Source organism: Falco punctatus, assembly GCF_963210335.1.
Source record: "Falco punctatus genome assembly, chromosome: 2".
In the NCBI taxonomy this organism is placed as follows: domain Eukaryota; kingdom Metazoa; phylum Chordata; class Aves; order Falconiformes; family Falconidae; genus Falco; species Falco punctatus.
Genome location: NC_137581.1, coordinates 56,661,919 through 56,689,114, shown reverse-complemented (window position 1 = coordinate 56,689,114; position 27,196 = coordinate 56,661,919). Strand labels below are relative to the sequence as shown.

Below are 27,196 nucleotides of genomic sequence, written 5' to 3'. Positions count from 1 at the left end.
CACTTGTTAACTTATGAACTCTGTGCTTATGACTGCCTTTCTCCACTTCTGCTCCACGCTTTTTTTAACCTCACCTCCCTGTTTTGAAGCTTTATTCCTGGCTTTCCCCTCATCTTCCACAGCAAGTTCAGTCTCACAGTTTTCCCCACTTGAAGGTTTTAACTTGATCTGTTCCTAGACCTACTCATCAACCTTGTTTCCATGTAGTCTCCACTCTTTTCAGGCTTTCAGACCAACCGTCCGTTCTTCTCTCCCACCTTCCTCTTTTCTTCCATTTTGTCCTGATGGTAAAACCTCCTTTGCCTCACTCTGTTCCATCAGATTATCTCCTGCTCAACATTTGATCTCCTACATAACAACCAAAAAAATCAATAGCTACAGACTCAAGAGGAAAAGGCTATGGAAAGAAAATAAAAATAATAATAAAAATGATCAAACATAATGAGGCATAGTATTTCTCTGCCATACATTGCATTGGTATGCTATAATGTCTCCTAGAATACGAGCAAGATCCACACTGTGGATGCCTGCATGGATGTGCACGGAGCTCCTGACTAAACTCAAACACAAGAAGGGAAGCACACAGAAGGGGGAAGCAGGGACTGATGGCCCCAGGGGAACAGGAACACAGCCTAAGCATGCAGGGATGGGCTGAGGGGAGCCAAAGACCACCTGGAGTTGCATCTGGTAAGGAATGTGAAGGACAACAATAAGGACTTCTCCAAGTGTACTGGCAACAGAACGAAGACTAGGGATCATGTGGGTCTGCTGCTGAATGGGGCCAGAGATCTGATGACACAGGGCATGGAGAAGGCTGAGGTACTGAACATCTTCTCCACTTCAGTCATTACTGGTAAGACTGGCCTTCAGGCCAGTGGGAGACCAGTGAGAAAATCTGAAGTGAAGATTTACCCTTGGAGGAGGATCAAGCTAGGGTACGTTTAAACAAACTGGATGCACACAGACCCACAGGACCTGACAGGATGCACTGATGGGTGCTGAGGAAGCTGGCCAACGTCACTGCAAGGCCACTCTTAACTACCTTTGAAAGGTCCCTAAGACTACAAGAAAGTAAATGACACCCCTATGTTCAAAATGGCAGGAAAGAAGGTCTGAGGAATGACAGGCTGGTCAACCTCACCTCCGTCCCTGGGAAAGCAATTGAGCAAATCCTCCTGAAAACCATCTCCAAACACGAAAGCCAAGAAGGTGATCAGGAGTTATCAGCATAGACTTATGAAGGGGAAATTGTGCTTAACCAATCTGACAGCCTTGCAGGATGAGACTGGCTTAGTGGGTGAGAAGTGAGCAATGGACGTTGTTTCTCTTGACTTCAGAAAGGTTTTCAACACTGTCTCCCATTTCATACTCACAGACTAACTTACTTAGTATGGGCTAAATGGACAACAGTGAGATGGACTCAAAATTGGCTCAACTGCCAGGCTCAAAGGGTTGTGATCAGCAACACAAAGTCCAGCTGGAGGCCAGTGGTGTAAAACTTGGAGGAGTGGTTGACACACAAGATAGACATGCTTCCACTCAGAGGGACCTGGAAAAGCTGGAGAAACGGGCACAGAGGAACCTCACTAAGTTCAACAAAGAGAGCTACCAAGCCCTGCACCTGGGAAGGGACAAGCACAGGCACTGGTACATGCTGGGGGCCACCAATGCTTGGCAGAAAAGGCCTTCAGTGCCCTGGTGGACACCAAGCTGAACATGAGCCAGCAATGTGCCCTCGTAGCAAAGGCAGCCAACAGCGTCCTGGACTGCATCAGGAAGAGCCTCACTGGCAGGTTGAGGGACGTGATCCTTCCCTTCTACTCAGTACTGGTGAGGCTGCATATGGAGTACTATGTCCAGGTCTGCGCGCTCCAGTACAAGACAGACACGGACATTCTAGAAAACAGCCCCATAAAGGACCCCAAAGACGATTAAGGGACTGGAGACCATCTTGTATGAGGAAAGGCTGAGAGAACTGGGACTGTTCAGCCCGCAGAAGATGCAGGGGGATCTCATCAGTGTATATAAAAAACTGATAGGGGACTAAAGATGGAGTCAGACTCTTCTCAGCAGGTCCTACTGACAGGACAAGAAGCAATGGGAACAAATGTAAATACAAGAAAATCCATTTAAATGTAAAAATTCTTACAATGTTTTTATTGTAAGCATGATTTAACCATGGAGCAGGTTGTCAAGAGAAGTTGTGGAGTCTCCATCCTTGGGAGACTGTCAAAATCCAATTAGGCACGTCCTGTGAATTTTCTCCAGCTCATGCTGCTTGAGCTGGAGGATTGGACTAGGCGATCTCCAGAGATCCCTTCCAACACAAACTATGAATTCACCTTTTAATTTAGGCTGTACATTTTTCAGTGACTATTTATGCTCTCTAATGCACCATATGAATATTTGGAGCTCCCCAAGTACCATGACAGATGACACTGTCTTCTAATGCACTTCACAGTTAAGCTATACAGAGTCTACAGCCTCCTTCACAGTCCCCTTTCGTTTTACTTCAAATGATGAGGTCACCTAAGATACTGCGGTAAAAATTCCTAACCTTCAGGGTACAGAAATACAGACAAAGCATTTTCTGCAAAGGTTCCAGACTGCAGGATTTACTGACCTTCAGTGGTTTCACAAGCTTTGGCTATAGTGCTCTAACCCTATCCACAATGCTCACCTATATGAGCACCCTCTGGACCACAGCAATGCAGCCAGCTCCCCCAGGAAGGAAAACCTCTCAGACACAATTTCTGTCTGGGAGCAACCTCAAGTTAATCCTACACATAAGCACTTGTATTTCAGCCTTACTTTCACTCTCTAGATCCAATTGAGTATTCTTAGTCATTCTTGGGGGGCCTTGCAGGCATATGGTTTTTCTACCACTTTGTTGTTGTTATTGCCATTCCAGTGATTTTTCATTCACTCTATCTGATTGTTTCAAATCTATAAACAAAAAATAGCTGGATTGTAAAGAAGCTTTTCTGTCGGGTTGTCTAAATGAGCCTTTAAAATATTTTGTATGTATTTTTCTGCAAAAAGTTACTGAATTACAGGTCCCTGCCTTCTCCTGCGACATTAGAGTGCCAACATTTCAATTCTGTGCTTCATCTTGCTTTGGGGCTAATGTGAGTCCAATTACGGCTTATTTAAAATCACAGGATATATATCCAACTATTACTGAAGCACAAAAAAATTAATCCCCTCATCTCTCTCCTTTCTTCTTTAGTACACTGCCTAGAAATATTACATTCTCTAAATAGACAATAAATATGGCACAATAGAAGCTAATTAGAATAAGAAAACCAATCTCCTTTGCTTTAATTTCCAGATGGTATAAAAATTCTGCCAGCACAGGAAAGTTTAACTAAAAATCATCCAATTCAAAACAGAAACTGGGGATACTACAAGAGAAAGAATATTAAAACTTAAGAAATGTTCTTCTGTTTGGCGGTTTACTTTCTTGCATAACTTACCCTTTGTCCCTCATAAAAGTCTGGTCTTTGCTAATTTGCTAAATACAATAGCTTGGGGTAGTTATACACTGTACTGTATTGTGTTTCTGGTAGGCCTTTTAACCAGAGAATAACTGTACTGTCTGTAACTATTGTATGCACTGCCCACAAGTCCACAAACCACATCTGCTTAATTATTCGTCCACTGCCAGCAATGAGGACAATGATTCTTTGATTTGCTGCCAGAAATTTTGTCTCCCAAGTCAGATCCTGCATGCTCGATTTATTTAACTTTATCAATACCACTCTATTTAAATGTATCAACTTCCGTGGTAGCAACCGTAAGAGAGATCCAATATTGGTAAATGAATAGGCTGACTTGTCTAAACAGTTTTAAGTAAGAGCTCAAAATATGTGAGAATAGAAAGCCCTCAATCCCTTCTGACTATAGTTACTATGCTTTTTCTTAACGATTCCCATCTTAACTTACTATTTTCAGACCCCATCATTCAAGTAATTTGCCCATGACAGTGGAAGAGGCAAGAGAAGTCTCTAGGCATGAGATTCATCTAACCAAAGTTCAAAAAGATACAGTTGATACTTTTTAGTCAGCAGGGACAGATGTGTGTCCACAGAGGGCAGTTCCTTCTCATTCTCTGACAGACACTAATGGTAGATCAGATGAATGTGCTGGTTTTTCTCTACTACCTATAAAGCGAGACCAAGGTGGCTAGACTAGGCTCAGGTATCTACCTGTCTGGCATCTAAGGTGGAGTGAGTTGAGTCTTAATGCAGGTTTCTCTTCTACTGCCAATCTCCGAGGCAAAAGCTCTCTCTTTGCTTTTCTTCCTTTTCTTCCAAATTTCCACATGTGTAACTATCGTCAAAGAGCTAAAAACCCCTATGTGCTCCGGTTTTCAAGCTTAGCTTATCATTTTTGTTTCTGTTTGGAAATATTACAGGCAAATTTAACATATAATCAAGGCAGAGAACAGAAGTGGTATAGAGCGTCATTTGCTTCACTGTCTTGGATAGAAATACAGCATCAAAATAAGGGCATAAAGAAAAAAAGTGCTTCCTCCCATCAAGCAATAGTAATAATTTCAAAAATTCTTATATTTAAAAAAAAAAAAAGAGGCAAAAGAGAAAAGAAAGTATAAGCAAACAGCATTAAGTTGAAGCAAAATAGGCATCAAAGAGCTTCTGTCAAAAAACAGGCAGCCATATATGCCAGCACTTACCATCACAGTCGCAGCTGCCGCAGCTGCCTGGGCTGCCACCGCAGCCTGGTTGGCTTGGTGTTGCGCCGCTTTGATTTTGGCCTGCAAATGTGCAGGAGGGTGAAAATACTTGCATTTCTCCCTCATGCATCGACCTTTTATGTAATCCATACACACGGTTACGGTGTTGTCGTTTGTGTCAATCATTGTGCTGTCTGCTGGATGCGCAAAGCGGCAATCAGTCTCTCCACGCGCACAGTTTCCCCGCTGGAACTCCCTGCACACCTACGTGCAAAACAACACGCGTTGCAGGGGAAGAGTTTGGCGCAACGCGAAAGGGCAGGGAGAGCCCCATGCCCCAAAAAGACAGACCTGCCCCCTTCCCTGGTTAGTTCAAGTTTTTCAGGGAATTCAATTTAATAAACGCTTCATCTTCTTCTTGGAAAGGGAAAATGCATCTGTTTTACCCTTGATGTACTTGGCTTCTCAGGTAGCTCTGTGGTACGGCAGCTACATGAACTTGACATGCAACAGAAGTGTTCCCAAATGCCTTTCCTCTTCCCTGTCTAGAAAACACCTGGGAAGGATACTTACTGAAGTAACTGCCCCTGCAAAATTAGCTGGGAATCACAAGATATTCAATCCCTTTCTGACTACAGTTTATATTCTTGCAGGTCCACTGGTAGGGACGGAGTTCCTCTTGCTGAGACCTGGGGAGGGTATGCAGCAGATGCACTCTATTTTTTTATGGGGTCTACAAACAAAATTGAGAGCCTCCATAAAAAATCATTTTCAAAAATGGACAGAATGAACACACTGATTTTCCTAAGGAGAAACACGCTCTAGCCACTAGTGTTTAGCCTTTTGGGAAAGGACATTCATTTCTGCAAGACCCATTTGGCCATCTCATGTACTTGGATCACAGATTCCTCTGAGCCCAGCCATGTGGAGATCCATCAGCACCAGGGAGGCTCTGCACACAGCTGGAGGCTTGCCCCTTCAGCCTGCTGCGGGGTTTGTAACATTCGACATATCGATTTGTACCTCTAGGCTGAAGGGCTATACCATTCCTCTAATATCAATCCATAAGGCTACGGATTTGTGGGTTTGCTACCACCAGATCCTTAATATCAATGCATAAAAACAGGGATAGAATTAATACTGCCGTAAAAAAGTGCTTGTTTGATATTTCATCCAGGCATACCTTTACAGGCATGTATACTTGAGGTATTTCAGAGGAGATGAACTTTACCAATGATGAAAATTCATGCTGATGCCTGTGTATTAAATTCGAACGCATGCACCACCTTAAAAGTAACAGTGTTTAATTACCACTGTCTGTAAGTGTAGAAATCCTGCCCAGTTTTTACTTGTAGCAACTAAATTTAAGTATCGTTTCTAAAACAATGGAATTTTCCCCTGCAGGATCTTTCACACAGCCTAACTGAGGATGCATTTCTAGTCATGGCAGTGTTTACAATACCTCCAGTTTATCAGTCCTGAGGAGTTTCTGGGTAGCAGTTGAACCGGGGACTGAAACCGGTGGACTTCCAGGAACAATAACAGGCGGCGTGGGTAGGATCTCGGTTGGGACTAAGCCAACTCCTGGTGTTACTGGCGTTAGGTAAGGAGCAAAGCTAATAGCCGTGTTCGTTCCTATTGTGGGACCCACTGGAAATGTGGGCTGCAAAAGGAAAACACAGACACAGATGAAAAAAACCAACCCCTTAATCAAGAGCTCACTAGTTGTCTTTTGCATGTTCTTTCTGGCACCGATTCATTTTCTTAATGAAAAAATTTCAAACAGCTGGAAAAACACATGGCATACTCTCTTCTTTTAATCACGTAACACATTCCAGCAGCATATGAAGAACTGCCTTTGTAGCTCTATTATTGGAAAAGAGGCTGCCGATGCAAAGGAAGTCGTACTTTGAACCTGAATCTCTATGGAGGTCTAGCTTACATCGCAGGCTTATTTACACATCTAAAAGTAGAAATAACATACACTTTATTGCTTTTTCTCAATACCTGTTTTCCTTGGGAACACAGGCTATTTTTCAAAGTACCAGATTTCATAGGTGAAGTGCTATTAACTATATTAAAGCCATATTTCTAATAAGAGTATACATAATGAGTTCTTTGGCATGTACCTTCCATCTGTTTGCATGCTGTATTTTGCCACCTCCTCCAATTATATGTTACTATGGCTCTCACATTGAAAAAGCTCACCTTTGCAGATGTTTGTGTGCTCAGCTGCCACCAGTGGCAAGCAGAATAAATATTATAATCTCAGCCGGACACAATATTTAGAAAGGGATTATTCAGGCTTAGCTAGAGTTCATCTGACGAAAAAATTTGATTGGAAGGAATGATACGGGTCTAAAAATCTGTTTCATGCCTTCCTACAGCGAATCAGTGAAGTCATGACCAGAAGAAAGAGCACTTGTGTGATGCTAAAACGCAGCCCTACCAAGGCAGAATGGTGGGTTTGTTACTACCAGTTCCATGGGGGGTGGAGGCAGAACATCACCACAGTCAGACCACGGTGAGACCTGCAAAGTGCTTTAGTTCTGCAAAACTGACATTTACCCCAGAGAGTGAAGCTATAATTATAAATGAGGAAAAACTATGCAGAAATACAGGACACAGATCAGCTTTGTCAGAAATTAAGTTCCCAAATAAGTCGGCAGCTAGAAATGAACCACACAACAGCAGAACACTAAGGAATGACTTAAAAACACTTAACAAAGGAGGAATGTCTTTCTCCTCAGCATGGCCTCTGCTGGAGAAAGGAAGCCAGCCATGCACAGTAGGTAGAAAACACACAAGAGAGCACAGGAGCTGGGAGTTTATTTCTGTTTGGTTCTGGGTTTGATATTTTTTTGTCTTTGGAATGAACTACTAAATTATAAATGAACTTGACTTAGTACCAAGAAGATGCTTTGAGCAGCAGATCAGTTAGGATACCCAACTGTATGGAAATGGCATCTACCTGCCCTAGAGAGTTGAAAGTGAATAATGCTCTGGTTTTATCAGAGATCAAAACTGCTTGACATCAAACAGCCCAGTTTATATGTCAAGTGCAAACCAAATTCTTAAGAGCATAATAATGAACATTTATATGAAACAAGAGTTCAACTATGTTGAGGACAATATGTGTTATGTAAAATACAAATAACAGCTTTGTATCAGACATAATTTTAAAAATAAATCCACATGTCAAGTGACTTCTATGGAATTTTCTTTCATTTTTTAATGAGTGGTCAAGGCTGAGTCATCTTAATCTGGCAACTTATGCGAGACAGAGAAATAAAACCCGGCGCACTTATCACAGCCATCAGTACAGATAGCATTACGTCAATAAAACTGTAAAGTTCAAATGATGAAATGGGTTAGTAGAAAAAGGTATAATTTTGCCACTTCAGTGTTTCTCATAATACTACGAGGTAGAATCTACTACTTCATCAGAACTTCTTCTGTTTAAAACTCAAGCAGTAAAACCCCAGGAAATAGCAGAACACATTATTCCAGTATACCAAGATACATTTTGATGACCATGTACCAGAAATTCAGGGACTTCTGACACCCAAATTTTGTTCATGCCTCCCACCTTACAGCAGATGTTTCTCACATTTGAAAAAGGCATCTGGGATGAGCTTCCTGTGACCAAATACAGACGTCTTCCTCTGAGAGGCTTACACTTGGCTCCTGTGATAGCCCGTGGAAAGACAAAGGCACTTAAAAAACCAGATCATCTAATCCAAATGCAGGCATCTGAAGCAAGCCGAGTGAATAGTAATTAGAAGTGCCTATGTCTTTTGATAAACTATAAACGGACCTTGGAAGCCCAACTCAGAAGTTGATGCCAACACTCCAGATGCCTCAACTTAGAGAAAGAAATCCCACTCCAGTGGGATGCCTAACACTAGGTTCAGATTGAGAAAGCATCATTAGCAGCCATGTGTGAAAAGTTTAATTCTGATTATTTGCCTAACAAAGCTTTGGAAGTCTGGTACAATGAGGAGCTCAACTGCAAGGGCAGCCCAGAGCAACTGATCATTTTAATGTGTATCCAAAGACGCTGCTCATGCATGTAAGACTCTGGTTTTATGTCACCTTCTGGATTTGAAGTGTTCCGGGCACTATACACATTACCTTAAGATAAAATGTCAAGTTTGTAAAGTGCATGCACCAGCAATTCTGTCTTATCCTGGGACATTTCAGATCTCAAGAGAGTAAGAAAAGCCAGAATGACATTAACCTTTGTTCCTGGTACTGGGATTAAATACTATTTAAAGTCATTCAAACTCATAGACTCCTGAGAAACTTTGCATTCCTACTCAAACAGCTTACTACCTGCTGCTGCTGCTGCTGCTGCTGCTGCTGCTGCTAATAATAATAATAATAATAATAATAATAATAATAATTCCCCTCCAGAAGGTTTATTGGTAAAACCCTCATAAATCTAGACTAAACCTGACATGAACTCAATGAAGGGAAAAAAAAAAAAAAACAAAAAAGAGAGGGAGAAAATGCAAATTATTGTGGGATAAAAAAGATATATCAAATCCACAGCAACACTCCATTATATCTTCTAATGCAGATATAAATGACCATATCGCTAGCATCTCAGCAATTCCTTAAGTCAACAGATGGGGACTATTTTTATTGATAGTAGTTTAGAGAACTTCTGTGGGTCAGTATAGTCTTCAACTTTACTTACCATTAACACCACCAGAGAAACATACTTACCACTGGCTGTAGTGGTGTCCCTGGAAACATGAACTGCATTTGCTGGGCAAGCATTGCTGCTGCAGTTTTTTGTTGGATTAAGTTGTTCCTGCCATTGATTTCCAGTTGAGTTTTTAAGTGTGTTGGTGGGTGAAGGTACTTGCAGTTCTCCCTTGTACAGCGACCCTGGAAAAAGAAGTCACACTAATTGGTCTGCTGCTTTTGATGATAGTTTAATGCCTTCAAGCAAAATATTACACCATAAACTAAGCAAGAACTAATGAAATACAGGGTGCTTCCTGGGAACTATGTAGCAGGCTTGGGAGGAGCTGATGGCCTTAAGCTCTGCCTCAGCCCACTACCTCTGATTGATCACTAAGGCTATTAGCCATGAAAAACAAGAGAAAGACTCTGAAACAGCATTTTCATTGTGAAGTACTGATCACTGCCCTACAATTAATACTCTATTATCCTGACCGCCTGAACTGCCTCTCATGGTATCCTGGCTAGAGTATCTGGTGTTACCGTAACATAAATATTTTTTATAAATTACTTTACATTATGAATAACAAATTTAAGCCTTCTTTAAGAGAAATGAAGCTTTTAAGTACATTGTATTAAAAAATAATTGTGTGCTCATCACTGTAAGGATCTAAAGTGACCACTCTCTGCTCATGTTCTCTTGTATGTTCACCCTTATTCCAGTTCACTGCCTTCCAGCCTCCTGTTTTTATTACATCAGCACAACTTTGAACTATTTCCATTCAAGTATAAAAGAACAGAAGTCAAGCTGGTACTTTCGCAACCTAAATTTAGAAGTGGCGCATGGAGCTAAATCTGAAGGCACACAGCAAAAGGAGACCTCCTGATCAACCTGAAAGCAGGAATTTTTAGACAGTTACGAGACAATAAAAACAAGGGTGGGCAGTCACCTCTGAGATGGCTTGTGTTGGAGGAGACGGACATGGAGCACACCTCTACAAGCAGTGCATGCTGACCAAAACGTAAGTAGAGCAGCATATTATGTGCTGATATGTTTTCCCCCAGAAAGAGAAATCGTGGAGTGCACTGGCAGGTTATGCAGCTATGGGGCAGAAACTGCTGAGATCTGAAGCTCCTCCATGACACAGCTCACAAACAGTCACAAAATTTTAAGAGTTGTGGCCAGAAGACCTAGAGCATTACTCCAACTGCGCTTGACACACTCAACTTGTAGAAGGTAAGTTTCCAAATTGAGATGTTTTTAAAAAACACCTTTTAAACTTTCTGTGCACTGGTATAAGGGCTTTACAATTTGTAGCCAAGCAGGAATATCCTCCTATCGTCAAGAAAGCATTAAGATCCCTGTACAAGCACATCACACAGTCCACATGTGCACCGACTCTCTGTATGCATACACACACACGCTCTGCTACAAAACCTTCAGTACGCTTCGAGTGTCCCAGAGTAAACAGTGTTAATGTTATATACTGCTTACTCAGACACCAAAACACCTCTGATTTTGCCTGTAATCTGCTGTAAGGATGTAGTAACTACCTACACAGGAGTGACAAACCTGTTCAGGAAGGTTCTCATGCACCAAGGCCCACTGGAATGCCACCAGCCATTTCCACACGATCAAACTACTGAGAACAGACCTTTCCTGAACTGCACCTGGCCACTGCTCTGGAGTATGCTGAATGGCAGAGGCCAGAAGAATTAAAAAAAAATAAAAATTTGAGAAAAGACACAGTCTTGGCACTCAGGAACACTTCTTGGTGCTGTTTTAATCTGCTAGTATAGATGCAGCCATTGTCAGGACATCATGCCTTCCTTCTGACTTCTGTTGTGTGAGTCACTAATCCTGTCTGGTTTAATGAAGTACACAAAAGGAAAACTACTCCGTCAGCTGGCATGAACAGAACCAGAAATAGTTACAATTTGATGGACGCGGAAGGCGGCTGGCTCTTCCATTTGGGGGGAGCAAGGCTGTCGCCTTCATAACCTTAAGCTAGTGCATGCTCAGTGCAGGCAATGAGCATATATGCTTTTGTGTCGGCTGATGAGGCCAACCGATTAAGACATTTTTAACTGGGATCTATTTAACCCTAACCAATGTATATGAATGGTTCATACATCAAATCTGAAAATTAGAACAGCAAAACCAAATCAAACTCCTCTACCTCATGGAAATACCTACCTATGGAAACGAAAGTGCTCCTCAAATAAAGATTGAGAGCAACTCTCAGCCACAGTGTCTTCTGAAGTACCTTAAGTCTGAAGAGTGCCTTCAGACAGCCCTCCACTTTTATCTCTGAAAGCACATGGCTACTATATACCATCACTTCAAGCTCTGCAAAGCAACCCACAGTGCACAAAAGATTGGTTATTTCAGAAAACTTTCCAAAATAATCCAACCATACAAAAATGTACTGTCCTCTCTAAACTTATTCATGTATGTCCCTCATTTACTAGTTTTTTGAGCTCCTGGTTACCAAAGAACGTACTGTAAGAGAGCTGTGTGGCCCCGTCATGCTACTATAGGAAGCGCTGTAAACAGATCAAGCCTTGTTGAAATTAAATGACCCAAAATAAACCGCAGTGGAATGAGCACTGAAAATAGTGAGCAGATTAATCCAGCCCTAGCTACCAAAATTAAATAAATTCTGAGACCAGCTTTCTGGACCTACAACAGTTGTGGGAAAACACCTATAAGCACTTTTCATTCCCTTTTTAACAAATGCTCCATGTCCCTGTGAACTCCTGATGAGATTAGTTTCAGAGAGGAACAGGGCTGACTCCCAAATACCAATCATTGCAAGAACAAAAATTCAAACTTGTAGTGTCCATCTTAGTCAAATGGGATCCTGGATTTTTTTGTTTATTAGAAAGGCAAATATTAAGTCCAACTGAGATGACAGCACATATGAACCAAGCAGCAAAGCAGTCAGCTGTACACAACATGCAGGGTTATTCAACATGTCGGTTGGGTCAACATCTACAATAGGAGTCCACTTTGGATTCTTGCAAAAAACTACTAGGCTAGCAAGGCCACCTTGTAACAAATACCGAGACGAAACTGAGTGCTTTAACTTTAGGGTGCATCAGTATCAAGCCTCTGGAGTGAGGCTTGGTTCATCACTGCTTGTAAAACCACAGCAGCTCAGGAACTGCTCCACAGACACTCAGTCCCCTGGTGCACGGCGGCACAAATTCCATCAGCAGGATGAGGCAGGCAACAGGGAAAATAATTGCTTCATACAACTTTTAACCTGCTCCCACATATGAGTCAGAGTCCTGAAACTGAGGGCGCAGACAGATTGGTTTGAAACTCGGTCCCTAGAAACTCCTGTCATCCATGAAGCGAAGGTTATCAACAAGCACATCGTAAGTTGTTGTGCACTTCCCATGCGAGTTCACCTGAAAATACCACTTTCAATGAGCTGTCTCCTTATCTGCAATGGGTAGTAACAACAAACAGATTATCACACTAAATTCCCAGCACTCTGCGACTCCCCTCATCCTACAAGGATGGTACCTGCCTCTGACCTTTCATTTCCCTGCCTTTGTCCTCTAGAACTAGCCTAGCCTAATGCATAGGGACACATTTGAGGTGGGTAATAGAAAGTTTTAGCAGAAAAACTACTTTTCTGCTGCTGATTATCCAGACTGGGAACAAGCTGTGGCTTGCATTGTGGGTGCGCCACAGGCTTCAATTCAGTATAGAAGTGAGAGAGGGCAAGAGCGCACCAAGGAGCTGGGGACTCAAAGGACTCCAGTGCCCATCACCCAGGCACTGTAGTAAGAGGCTCCACTTCTGCAGGGGCAATGGTCTTCGGAGCTGCTACCTGGCTGGCTTAATATCAAAACCACGTTCTTGAACAAGCCATGACACATTCCTGTCTTTATCTTTTGATTATTATTATTTTAAATGAATAATTTCCCTACTAAGAACAACAAGTAGTTTGCTTAAAATCAATGGCACAAGACAGCCCACAGACTGTATTAAAAAGCTAAGCATGTGCTAAGAATTATAATTTTAAAACAAACAAAACAAGGTGAGTGCAGAAGTAACAGCCCATAACTTTGCATATTAAAATACTAAGAACCCATTTCCTGTCTAGAAGTTGTATGGCCACTTCGTGTCTTGAATATTTTATAAATCCACAGCTTTCTTCAGTATTTTACTTTTTCTTTAGCAGCAACAAAAATAATAATTCATCCAGGCCCAGGCTGGGAATTGCTTATGCCTAATAAATGAGTTTGGTTTTACTTACTAAAATTACCTTTATCTTTCATAAAAATAAGATTTTTGAATAAAATAAAACTTTAAAAAAAGCAGAACAATGTTTCTTTTATCTCTTGAGCCAAGAATCAACTAATGCATCCACAACCATTTTGCTCAGGTACTGCATTCTGCTCTTAAGACAGGGTTCAATACATATTCTTAGCATGCTCATCATTGATGTCCCATTCATAAATGTAACACCCCCAACCTATACAGTCAATCCAGAACTGCTGTAAGACACTTTTCTGCAGCACAACACGGCGGGGTTTTTTTGGCAGAAGGAAAAGCTAACTCGGGTTGCAAAGGACATCGAGACGTCCCCAGTTCAACCTGCTCAGAGCAGGGTCAGTCCTGGGGCCAGACCAGGTTGCTCCAGCCAGGTCTTGGAAAGCTCCGTGGGTGGAGCCTGCACAACCTCTCCGCGCAATCTCATCTACTGCTTAGCTGTCCTCACAATGAAGATGATTTGCCTTATATTCAGCCTGAACCTGTCTAGTTTTGACTTACTCCAGCTGCCTCGCGTCCTCTCGATGTGCACAGCTGCGAGGAGCTGGGCTGCACCTATGGACAACCTCCTTGTCTTTGAAGGCTGCTCTTACAGGAGAAGCATCACCATGCAACGTCGTCATGTTTTCTTCTGTTAGTGTGCCTGCCTCAGGTTTGAACCCTAAGGGATATGTGTTAGGCTTTCTAAACCATACCAGCTAAATTAAGACTCCCTCTACACTTTACCTCATACTTTGGGATGACGGCAGCCATGGTTACCTGCCACCTTATCAAAGCACCAGTGTTATCAATCATCAAACCAATCCGATTATTTATATTTTCCTTAAGTAGTTGAAATGGGGAAATTCCAGCCTGAAGCCAAGTGTACAAATCCAAAGTTAACTGAGGCAACTCATTGATGCTGTTAGTGGGAAATAACAGAGCGTGCCTCCCCCATCTCACTGCACAGCCTAACGTCTCGCACGGGACACCCCATCACCCTTAAAAGACAGGTTATCCCACGAGGAGCAGAAACAAGGAGGCCTGCTTCCTTGCAGACGTCAGTCTCTTGCTCCCAACCTTGCTCCACCCACCCACCTCTGTTCTCCCCAAACGCCCACCTCCCTCCTTCCTTCTCCCCCAGAACACCCTCCCACCCCTCCTAACTACAGACAAGGAAACAACTCACACGATAAATATAACCTGCTCAAGCTGTGTGTGCTCTGAAGGGCCGGCCAAAATGTGCATGTGGCTGGCAGGCCATGCTCGGGAACAGCTCATGCACGCTCTAGCCTCTTCCTTAACGGGGCAGTAATGTGGATCTCTGTCTTCTACCCAGACACTAATTTTTGCATAACCACTAAGAACTTTGCAGTATGTCTTTGAGATGCCTGCTTCTGGCAACTTTGCCTGAAATTGGCCAGGGTGTTCAAAAGTTATTAGGGTGTGAGGATGATGCTGGCAAAAACACAGATAGTGCAATTATGCAAAACCTGTTTCCTTAAGAAAACAAACTAAAGGTAACAAATGCTGATGAAATTCCATGATCTCTCAGGACTAAATATGCAGTCTTATGGGGGAAGAAAAGAAAAAAAGACATGACTTCCAAGACATGGATGGTTTTAGAAGGCATGTGAGCAACCGGTTCTACAAGGGCAAAAAGATTTTCTGGTTTCCATAGACACTCTGAAGTCCAAATATCTCCTGGAGTTTGGATGTACCAAAAAAATATTTTTTAAAAAAAGTAATAATCACCTGATGTCACAACCACCTCTCCTACTGGAAGAAAAAAATAAACCCTACAATTTTCTGTGTCGTGCAGCTTCAGCAAACTTGCACATGCCTGTAAAGGTCAGGTCACATTTTAATAAACTAATGCACTTGCAACTGTGGGCATGCTGGTGAGCTAGACATCATCTGCTTGGTATTGATATTACATACCTGAAGATATTACATACTGTTCAAACCTTGGCAGAGCAAGAAGCCACTGTCTGGGGCAGTGGCAGCACACAGCAAGAACAGCCACAGAGACAGCAGTGCCAGCAGCTGCAGAGGTACCTAAGCCATAAACACTCCTCTGGAAGACTTTCTGACAAAGAGTACAAACTGTTTCATCTCCTTTGGGATTCCTCCTAGGCAGCCCCTCAGCAAATTCTGGTTGGGAACGTGTGTGGCCTCAATCAATCAATTTAACAATTTCACCATTGCATAATCAGGAACTTCTCAATTCCAATAATCTCAGGCTCCCTGGGGCTAAAAATAGTCCCAGTCAATAGGAGGGCAGGGTATTTTGAGATACTCAAGCTTCTGCTCCTGTCTATAGACAGCCACACTAACTCTACCTCCCCAAAACATTCAGTTCAGGTATTATTTTTCAAATGCAGAAATACCAAAAAGAAAAAAAAAAAAAGAAAACCCACAAAAAACAACTAAAGAAAACACTGACTATGTATTCATATGCAGAGGGATGATTCCTCTTGTTCTACAGGCCTTGCATTTATGCATTTCCCTATATATTTTAGTACATGAGAGCTCAATAACCAACGGCACTTTCAACACTCAAGAAAAACCACTAGACTTCAGTTTGGACTGAGTTTAAAACTATTTTCCATCTAGCATCACAATGTGGGAATTCAGTGCTCCTGTGCAGGTCTATCTGCTTCCCAACTTCTCTCAGAAAGTAAAAAAACAGATAACACATTTTCATTAAAGTATTCCCTTTGCACTTGCTGTGAATATGTACCATCTCACAGAATCTGTAGGGCTACACATGCCCACAGAGTTAAGCATATGTGCAAGGACTTAGGGGATTTAGTTAAGTTTTAAGAATGACTAGTCATAGACTTTTAAAAATGTAACTTAGCATTTTACTTCTTCCTTAAGGTATAAAAAAAATCTTCAAACTTTTTTTTAATTTTGCATAATTTCACATCTAGAGTATGTTGACTTGCAAATATGCATGCTTATGAAAACATGATTCTTTTAGCCTAAGTAGAAACGTATCTAATTTCATAGAAAGAAATGGAGATCAGAATAAGATCCCTTATCTTGAAAATGAGACATACTTGAACTATTTGAGAAAAAGAAAAATAATGTCAAAAGGACCAAACTGTCCTAGTAACAGAAACACTAAGCTTTTAATGGGGAGTTCAAATGCCTCAGACCTCACTTGGTGCCATACACCTAACCAGCACAAAGACCTAGATGAAAAAAAGTATTTCAAAAAAACACAAGCATCTCTTATATTGCACTTGAAATATTTCAGCTGTTGGATTGTTGGATCTATTTTCCTGTAAAAAAAACCCCAAAAAACCCAACAAACCAGAAAACAAATAAAACCAACAAAAACAAACTTGGAAACTGCTGATAAATTAATTCTGTACTTCTAAAGCCACCTTGCAAGTCCACCCACTGAAGTTAGTGAGTGTGCATACATATTTATATGCACCTACACACTTCTGTTTCTAGAAAAAGTGGAAAGCAAATTCACTTTCTTACTTTAAAGTAGGAAAGGAAGAGAAGGCAAAAAATTCTCAGGTGACTTCAGCTTGCTTCAGTTTCCAACAAGCCAAGAAAACCCATTAGCTGCTCTTCTGAAAATTTCAATTATTTGTAAGAAACTGAAAGCTGGTAAAATAAAAATGATCATTTTATTCATAAAGTTAGAGAACAAGAACTGTCTGTAACCGACAGAAAAAATAGAAAAATACTGAAGAAAAATGGAAGTCTTACAAAAAAAATGGAATGTCTAAATGATGTAAGAGTCTTAACACTAAAGACTTAACAGGAGATATTCATTTAAATGGAAAAAGACAAAACGTTCTGCTGAAGAGCACATTTGCAATGCACAAAGAGCTTTGAGTCTCTCAAGATGATCTTTCAAACAAATGTTGAGAAGGATGGCTATAGAGAATGGTTTAATAATTTGCCTTGCAATATCAAGGGAAGTGTACTCAACAGTAAATTGCTCAGAAGAGAGAGAACTCAAGCAGATTTTTGCAGACACCAAAAAATAAAGACACTTATGAAACTGTAAGCCATTTGACAAACATCCTTGAGATTACTCTAACAAATAAGACAAAGAAAATTCAAAGAAACAAACAACAGTTTAAACTAATACCAATTTATTTTATTTCTGTGTTTACTGCCTTGAAAATAATTTGAGAATAATAAGGAAATAAAGATTATTTCTTCCCCAATTATGCAGCTCCTTTTCTTTTTCTTTTCCCATTTCCCCCCCTCACTGGCACTCAAATCTAAACCAGTTATTTTTATCTAAGTTTCATGTTTGGCTACCAGCGTCAATCAGTACATCACAAGCAACTGTGGACAACCCCTGAAATAAATCTCTAACGCACACAGGCAACTTTCATGGAACGAGAGGCAGCCAACGCATAGTACAGGGGAAGACCCTTATGGAACGAACATAAAAGCAAGCAGAATGAAGCATGACCTCATTTAGTTAAAATTCCTCAGACGCCTGATTTCTATTACATGGGTGGTGAGACCCTTCACAGGATGCGAAGTCACCTTGTACAGGGCTCTAAAAAACACACAGCTCCTCCCGTGGAAGGACCAGGTGCAGCCTGCCATGCAACTCCAAACAGGCTGCAGTAGCAGAGCAGTGATTTATGCCCTCCAACTCTGCCCATTCAGAGAAATCAACGTATCCACAGATAGAACATTATAGAACATTATAGAACAAGTGTCTAAAATCTTTATGGAGTCTCATGATACTCAGCATTGCACACAGTTAACTGATGGCTGGGCAGCTTTAATGTACCTACCCATCACAACGATCAAGTGTTTCCATGGAAGACAGAAGAGAGCTGTGTAAATTGCAAGTGGGGTTACACGGTAACTGCAGGTGACATGGATTTTTTGCTGGTAAACAACATACTCCACCATTAAGTTTTAACTAGACTGAACTGTAAAAGAAGAAGGAAAGAGCTTGGAAAGAGGCAATTTTCTTCAACTTTTCTCAGTATCTCAAGAGTGGACAAAAACAGCCATTCCAGAAGTAATGCCAGTAAAGAAAGGTAAGTTGATTGACTGCAGGTCAGCTGGCAAGAGAAAAGGCAACAGCAGTGTAGCAGAAGAACAGAAGACCAAGCAAGAAGATGGCCATGGCATGGTGCAACTTCCTGATGTACCTCTTCTTTACTCACCTCCTTTACAATTCCCATAAAAGCCTTCAAGCAGATGTATGCTGACTTTAATGTGCAACCTTGCTCAGGTTGCACAGGACCGAGATTAAACTCCCTTGGCATGGAAACATCATTTTGCAGTGAAAAGGTAGGCAAAGATAACTGCAGAACAGACAGTCAAGCCCTGAGACACCCTACTGCTCTCTCGGTGGCCTATGAAGGAAAGCCACCAAGTCTAAGCACACAGACTACACCCTCCAGCATCCATACCACATGTCTAACCAGGTTAGAAAAGAGCGAGCAAGTAATGAACGCAGGTCTTTGCTGCTGCGATGGCTGTGAGCCTAGATGGTGAGCAGCCCAGCAAGGACAAGGCAACGGGCTGGTACACTGGCAACAGTTCCCTCAACAATGCAGCAGGAATCTTAATGTGCCTCAGGAAAAGCCATAAAATCAGTTATATGGCACCAAAAAGGAGCAGGAGACACGCCTTGGCAGTGAGGAGGCTGGCTGATCGGATCAGAAGCAAACAGCAGACTGCTGTAAAACTGAATTAGCTTTCTACAGCGAGTCACCTGCCCAAGGTGACTTGAGAAGATGGTTCATTTGAGAGTTGCAGTGAATCAAAGATTTGGAAAAGGCCTGTTATTTGGAAGAGTCCCACCGTGTGGAAAAGGCCATCAGTATGATGTAGCAAGTCCCTCAGGTACCAAGGGACATCACTGGTGTTCCATAGAGAAAGGTGGATCTAATGTACCAGGAGCAAGTGACTGCCTTGGCCACCAGCATGGCACAAACCTCAGCTCTCAAGCTGGATGCCCAGCAGCCATGAACTGCTACGGGGACGACCTGTTCTGCTGCTGGCAAGCCCCTCTGCCACTTCTGGCAGGGATGCTTTCACCCTGGCCAGGCCACCCCACACCTGTGTGTGTGCCAAACAACGCACCAGGACTCCCAGTCCAGCTCGGGCTCACTGGCCCTCTTCCCTGTTGGGGATTCCACACTTTCTTGGCCAATCACTTTAGAAACAAATGGAAAAAGCAATGGTCGAGTTAAAGACAGAAATTGCCGAGAACGCTGCATGTAATTGCAGAGGTGAAAAGTACACTATCTTGTCCCTCTGCAGAGGAGGAGTGTTTACCCGCCCTCAGTGGCAGTGCTGGAACCGCAGCTGCGTTATTAATAAATCATCGGCTTTGCTCCCTGGATGAGCTAGCAAGGGCTGGAGTCTGACACCAGCTCACCCACTGGAAAGTTGCTGAAAATGCACAGAAACTTCTTGGTTGTGTTAGAAGCTCCATGCATTTGGAACTGCATTAAAAAGCAGAAATTAAAAACTCCTAAAGATGAAAATACATTTGTATTTCCAAAGAAGAATCACATGTAAAATCCCCCATACTATCTATAACCACATGAGAAATGGCAAACAAATTATCAAGATGAAAAGACATCATACCACTACGGGACCACCCACAGAGAGCAACCAAGTATGCCCGACATAAAAAGAAAAAGGTCAGCAGGCACCTTTCCTTGTCTTTTCCATACCCAGTTCAAGCTCCTCCTCTTCTGGGAATTGGTTTCTTAACATCAGTGGTATGTTTCAGTTTTATCTTTTCTTGCAATCCAACACACCTCGGATTTCCCTCTTCAGGGAACTGGAAAACCGGGCAGTGAGACCCCTGCCCTGAAGCAGCAGGACATGAGAGTTTTCAGTGAGAAATACCCAGAGAATCACAAACTACATCAGCTTAAAAAAAAAAAAAAAAAAAAAAGAGAGGGGAAAAGGGTGGCAAGAGGTCCAGAAATTCAAGCAAGAGGAAATAGTGAAGCCCTGTCATCCCAGTAACGCCACAAAACTATTTTCTTTTTTGCTGAAGGGCTGCCTGTCCCCCTCCACCCTGTATTAGGAAGCTTCCAGAAGATCTAGCAAAACCAGCAAGAAGTATAAGGTAGTTATCTTTATCTCAAATGGTAGCTTACAGGATTAGGCAGCTAAGTCGTGGTTATGAGAAAAGATAAGACACATTAGGATGCCTTATTACCTTCCTTGAATGTTATATTCATCTAAGTACTAGAATATGTGATTGTGGTCTTGAGAGTGCTTATACCTTTTCAGTACAGTGTTGAAGGAGCAGATAATTATTCTCTTCCTTAAGACAGATTCAGCACCAACTAAATAAAATTCTAGGTTAATCTCAAATTAAAATACTGCCTCTAGGTTTTCCAAGGCATATCCATGACTTTCAGGGGAATGCACACACCGGACTCCCTCCCATTTATTATACGGCAATGACACTGCTAGTGTATTCCGATGTCCATGGTTCTGTCTTCAGTGTCATGAGTAAATGCGGTGATGTCAACCTCCATTACGCGACCACATCTACTATTTTACAGAGCCTTCTTTTCCCAGACAGTGAACAGGCAGTCAAATGGTCTTTCTTTTAACCCTGGCAGTCAGTGGGTAGCAGTACTCCAACGTGTGTTCATCCGTCTTCTGGTCTGAATGCAAGATAGTTACTTGCTTTTGGGCCTGTCCATAGGGCTGGCTCTATAGGATCACATTAGGAATGGCTCTCAGAATTATTGATGATTTCTCACCCTATTTGTGATATTAGACAGCATTACTCCCACTCTGCACAGAATAAACAAAGACTAAATATGGTTAAAGAGCTGTGAGTTCCTGCAGATGTGTGCTGCAGACAGATCTCTGCCCTCCCTCCACTTTCCCACTGCATCCGCCCGGCACATGTAGGTGCTCCACTAGACTCCTACTGCTCTTGGGCTTGCGGTGAAGATGCCAGTTTCAGGGATTCACTCGCTGGTCTCCAGGGGAGCAGTGAACGCCTGACCAGGAGGCCACCTCCTGCCAGCTCTGCCGCTGCTCGCCTCACTTGCTGCACCGGCACCCTTTGGATGGAGACCTGACCCCCTCCACGCGCCACCCCCTCTCCAGAAAGCTGTCTGTGACACACACCCACGGAGGCAGAGGAAAATAGAAGGCTGGAAGACAGCATACACTAATGCTAGCTGGACAGCACCTCTCCAAGACGTTTTCCTCAGCTCCCGGTTCCCACCCAGTTCATCTGGGCTAACTCCCACCTAGTCTCAGATCTCCCCTTCCTCTGCCTTTCCCCACCTTCTGCACTGCCTCTTCCCAGCTCCGGGCTCCAGCACCTGACGTGAGCCGGAGCAGACACAGACAGCGCTGTGCTCAGTCCTCAGTCTGAAGCCAGCTCGGTGCACACGGAGCCTGTCTGGTCTGCACGCCAGCCTGCACACAGCCCCTGCCAAGCGTGCAGAGATGGCAAGTTTTCACGCTTACAAAATGACCAAATTTGGGTGAAATTTCAGAAAAACAGCCTAAGGCAAATTACTGATATCGGAGCAATCCTTCAGCTGCTAGATCTTGAGGTTCAGTTGTAAACAATGAGAAATAAAGTTCATTACTGAACCAGTGTTAAGAAACACTTAAGAAGGAAAACCAAGGTATTTACGCCTCAGTTGTTTCTCAAAGATGGTTGAAGTGTTTCACTGAAACTTTAAATAAACACTCTGAGTCAGTCACTCATCTGTTTCAGCCCAGATAATTGCATTTTGACAGACTTACAAACCACAGAAAAGGATATTATTTGGAAAGTGGTAGGCAAGATTAAACCCAGGTGATGATGGCGCACTGTTGGCAATAAAACACTCATGCATGCTTCACGAACACACCCGACCAAAGGCTAATGATCACAGGAACTCCAAGCACTTAGGGAGAAATAAAATATATAAACACAATGACAGTAAACAAATAATTCACTAACATCTTAAAAATTAAATCTGCTGGACCATTTGTCCAGAAATACTTTAATGCAAGTAGTCATAATACATCCCAGCTGATGCACTCCACCACAGAACAGAGTTACCAAACAGTGTTCTGAGAATACCTATAGCATACAAACACCATTTCAAGGCAAACTCTTTGTTATATTTCGAACTGCATCAAAAGGGATTGTGTACTAGTGTACCAAGTCTTACCAGTGTCACAGCAAAGCACTAACGATCTCTGCAGAAAGAAACAAACTTGTGACCATTTGACTTGAACAAGGACTTCTCTGCTTTGTCTTCTCCAGCGTTTTGAAGATGAAACCTTTCTACCCTAACTCTTAGCAGGTAAAAAAAGTTCATCAAGTACTGATAAACTATTAAGAGATCTACTATAAAATGTGCAAACCCATTTGGATAAAGGAACCACCTTTGTGACTTGTTCTTCCTTCCCATTAAAGTTTCCACAGGAGACAAACAGGCTCCCCTGCAACAGTGACACACTGACTGCTTTCAGGGTCTATCTCCAGGAAGCCTTTACAGGCTTGGAACAACTCATCTGTTTCTCAGGAGAAACTAACACGGGGTCTGAAATACTGTTCTCCGCAAAGGACCACAGAATTTATAACTCTCCCATGTGGGTGAAGCATTTTCACGGCTTGCACCTTATCTGAGCAGTAGTCACAAGATGGCGGTTCCTATCAAACACCTTTTTGTCAAATGCTTCCCTTTGTTTGGGTGCCCGGGAGGGAGAGGCAGGATGCGGTCAGAAGCCAAGGGCACAGCCGAGGTTTCCATTACTGCTTTTTATGCCACAGTGGTATTAACAACCAAGTGAGAAACTCTAGTGAAGATTATACCACCTGTGGTTGACAGACCTTCTCCCTTCTGCTCCCTAGCAGGAGTGAACAGAAGCGCTGAGAACCTTCCTCTCTGGAGTAGGAAGGAGGAGAAGATCACAACCACGAAGTCCTCAAAACTGCACGCAGACTTTTCAGAAGGTATCTGGCTCACCACTTGTCCTGGCAGTGCAGCTGAACTGTGTCTTCATTCCCAGGAGAATCATACATCACAGCTACATTGCAGGACTTTGGTTTAAATATTCTTTATAAATACCACAAAGCTGAAGAACATAATAAACTAAAACTCCACAAACCAAAGTTTTATGGAATTAAAAAATGCGTAATGATCGCATGCTTTTGACCACAATGGCTCTTTCGCAGCCAGGAACCATGAAGTATTTGTTTCTATTTTCTATTTTTATTTGTCTGATACAGACATAAATTGATTACAGTTGCAGTGGCATGTCAAATTCAATCTGAAGGACAGTCAGGTTAAAATGTAGCGTGGTATGAAATGTTAACCATAATTGAAACAATCTTGATTCAGATTTTTCAAAAGCCTTTGTAATTGCAGACAGTCTGGAAAAGAAGTATTTAACTGGCCAAATCAGTGTTTTTTCCCATCCTGCTGCTTTTCAGTGAAGAAAAATTGTGATGGATGAGTACCATTCATCAGAAGAAATAGTCAAAATATGAAATCACTAACCAGAATCTAGACAGGGTTTAACCATCTCGCTTGTTTAATCACTGGGGATTCAGTGTCTGGATGGAGGGAGGGCAGGAGGGAGTTTATACAAGGCTACGAATTTAACACCAATGTATTAAAAATATTTTAAGCAGCCTGTAATACCTAGCAATAGTCACTGTGGGTTTCCAGAACAGCATAGGGAGGATTCTCTCAACCAACAGTGACCACATGAAGGTTGGTGTATGTAGCACTAGGAGCTATTTTGCCATGTTAGCAAGGCAAAGAATAGAGTTAGGTTTTCTTTGTCAAATGTAATGTAAAATCATGCCCAAAAGATACAGCTCCTGATACAAGCCGTCATTTACCTCCTACCACTCATTCACAAGGCTGCCTACAAAATATCACTCTTCAGGCTATTAAATCCCTATTCTACACTACTTAGTAAATAACTAAAACAATGAAAGTAAAAAGAAAGATCTACTTTCAAATATGTTTTCACATCTTCAGGTCAGTCTTGGAGGCACATATGCTGCTCTATAGGGGTAAGTATCTGAGTACCAACACACACAGTATGGGAACCTAAAACTCATTAGGGATCCTCTGGAAGACCTATGAGCCAGATGGAGCATCTTCATACAAGGGCAAAGTTCTGACCCTAAATACTGCCAAACAGATCACAAGTACACAGGTAAAAGATGCAGGAGGTTGGAAGAACTGCACTCATCTCTCTTTGGTAGGCCAGATACACACTACAGGATATGTGGATTATGTATATAGGCAGACCAACCACACACAAAATGTGAGATTTTTATAAGGGTACCTCTGTACCTCTAAAGATAACAGCCTTGATGCAGAGATTGCTTTGGAGATGCGTTAAACATGAATGCACCCCAAACACATCATTATTAGCTTTTCAATTATTTAGTTCCACTTATTTTCACAAATTTTTAGATACCTTAAAAGCAGACTGATTAGAATTACCTTGCCTTCTTACAACAGATCACATGGAATATAGTAAATAATCTCAATCTTCCTTGGCAAGTAACTTCAGTAGAAAGGAAGAAACTGCCAATGGGGAAAAAATTTTTTAATGAATTTTAAATTGACATTAAGACTACAGCAGCACTATTAACATTTTTTAAAAAAATTGTCTCCTCCAGCAGATGTCTCTGGGGTTTTTATTTATTTATTTTAACTGAAAGCCCAGCGTTTCATCAGCAACAATTTATCAGATTTCTTCTCAGCAACGATAGTCCCAGTCTCAAAGTTTCAGTGAACACAGAATGCCAAAACAGCTTTAAACATCAACTCTGCTTTGAGAAGAAGAAACACAGTGAATCTTAAAGGTATTGAGGCCTCAAAAGAAGGTTCATCGCATGTAGAGCCACCCACCATACTGCAGACCACGCTTTATTAGTCTTCCTGTGCTATAATTCTGAGCGCAATGATATAGGGAGCCAGCAAAGAATGGGGATGTGTGCCCAAAGGATTCCCTTGGCTGGCTGTATTTAACAAATAAAGTGTTCAGTTTTAACTACTTAAGGAACATTTGCTTAGTGTATCATAGCAAAACCAGATAAAAGGTAACAGCTATGAAAAAACTTTTCAAACATCAAACAGAAATGAACCAAGATTATAAATAGAGTTGCCTGCAAGCAAACAATTTCTGGAACGTACTGGGGGAAGCAGAGGAGAATCCCACAACAAAGGAAATTGCAAAAGCCAACCCAGTTTAACAAGTGGAATTACCAGTTTGGAGACTACAGGGAAACAATGCAAAAACACCAGCAAGTCTGATAAAAAGAACTTTTCTCAGCATTTAACAAAAACCCCAGCATAAAGGCCAATCACTAGGTAATTAAATATGGCTCTTTGGAAATAAAAAGCCTTACACAGCATTATTAACTACTCATGGAGTACTAGAATTAATGAGGAACTGAAGGTCTCAGCATAAAGCTGGACAATTTCAGACACCTCTAACCACAGTTGGAAGATGTTAAGCTATTTGAGTACCAGACAACAATTTATATACTATCAAACAGCTGTCTGCCAATTCATCATGTACTCCTTGCAGATACAGAAAGAGCTGATAACCTATGAAGACCTCTAAAACATGATTCTAATGTTTTAAATCTACCTTTTATGCTTGCTATTAAAAACAAACTCACATACACACTAGACCCTAGATGTACAATGAAGTATTTTTCAAATCTCTCTGACTGCAACTAAGAGGAAGATGACAACCCTGCTACACTGGAAAGGTGATGGCTACCACTGCTCTCCAACACTAACCACCCACCCACCCTGCCCCAAACCCCCTAATGTTGCAGGGGAGTACGGGTATTTGAGCATTTGCCGGTCATGGAATGTGAGAGTAATTTTGCAACATTTCTCCATGCCTGTGCGTGGCCCCAGCAGGCACCGTGGCTTGTGGATTCAAGCAGCAAGCTGTCTACAGAGGCAGGCAGAGATTGGACACCACACTGTACAATGCTGTACTCCTCAGCAACATTCAGTGCCCTCAGTTTTCATTCTCTCTTCCCACACAGACAGAGGGATTACCTAGGATGACTCTGACACTGGGAGGTGTGGGATTGCTGGTGCTGTCCACAAGCCAATACCCATCTCTGAGGATCCAGCTGAAAAGACAGCAAAGCAAGCTATCCAACCCACGCCAACCTCTTGGACCTTAGCACTGGCAGGTCCCAAAAAACATAGGGTAAACCAGCTTGAGTGTGTTCAAATAATTAGCTATACATAAGCACCTATTTAATGGTCTTCAGATAAACATCATCTTCTGTTTGGAAAGGTAACTTACATATAAAACAAACTGCATCTGGTCTTTTCTTTTGCTCATGTTCATGAATAGATTAGGGGCTAACCCTAATATTCCTCTGACTCTTTAGCTGCCCTACAGTTAGAAAAAAATAAATGCATATTCCAGAATTTTAATCTTTTTCTTTGTTTAAACCTAAAATAAAAATACATGTTGGCATTCCTTAAAAGAAAAGTGTTTCAAGGACAGTAGAGTCAGATAAGAATGTATTGCTTGTT

At 41.9% G+C, this 27,196-nt stretch overlaps 1 protein-coding gene across 13 annotated transcripts in view; it reads right to left on the bottom strand.

Moving 5' to 3' along the window:
* The window catches only part of MBNL2 (muscleblind like splicing regulator 2), a 131,200-nt gene that overhangs the window by 26,158 nt on the left and 77,846 nt on the right, over positions 1-27,196 (bottom strand). For all 13 annotated transcript variants that reach the window (XM_080375009.1, XM_080375005.1, XM_080375015.1 and 10 more), the window contains 3 exons: positions 9,428-9,592; positions 6,159-6,359; positions 4,697-4,960 (listed from right to left, as the gene is read on the bottom strand). In XM_080375009.1, coding sequence (XP_080231135.1) covers positions 4,697-4,960; positions 6,159-6,359; positions 9,428-9,481 — 519 coding nt within the window. In that variant the 5' untranslated portion in view covers positions 9,482-9,592. The remainder of the gene's footprint in view (positions 1-4,696; positions 4,961-6,158; positions 6,360-9,427; positions 9,593-27,196) is intronic.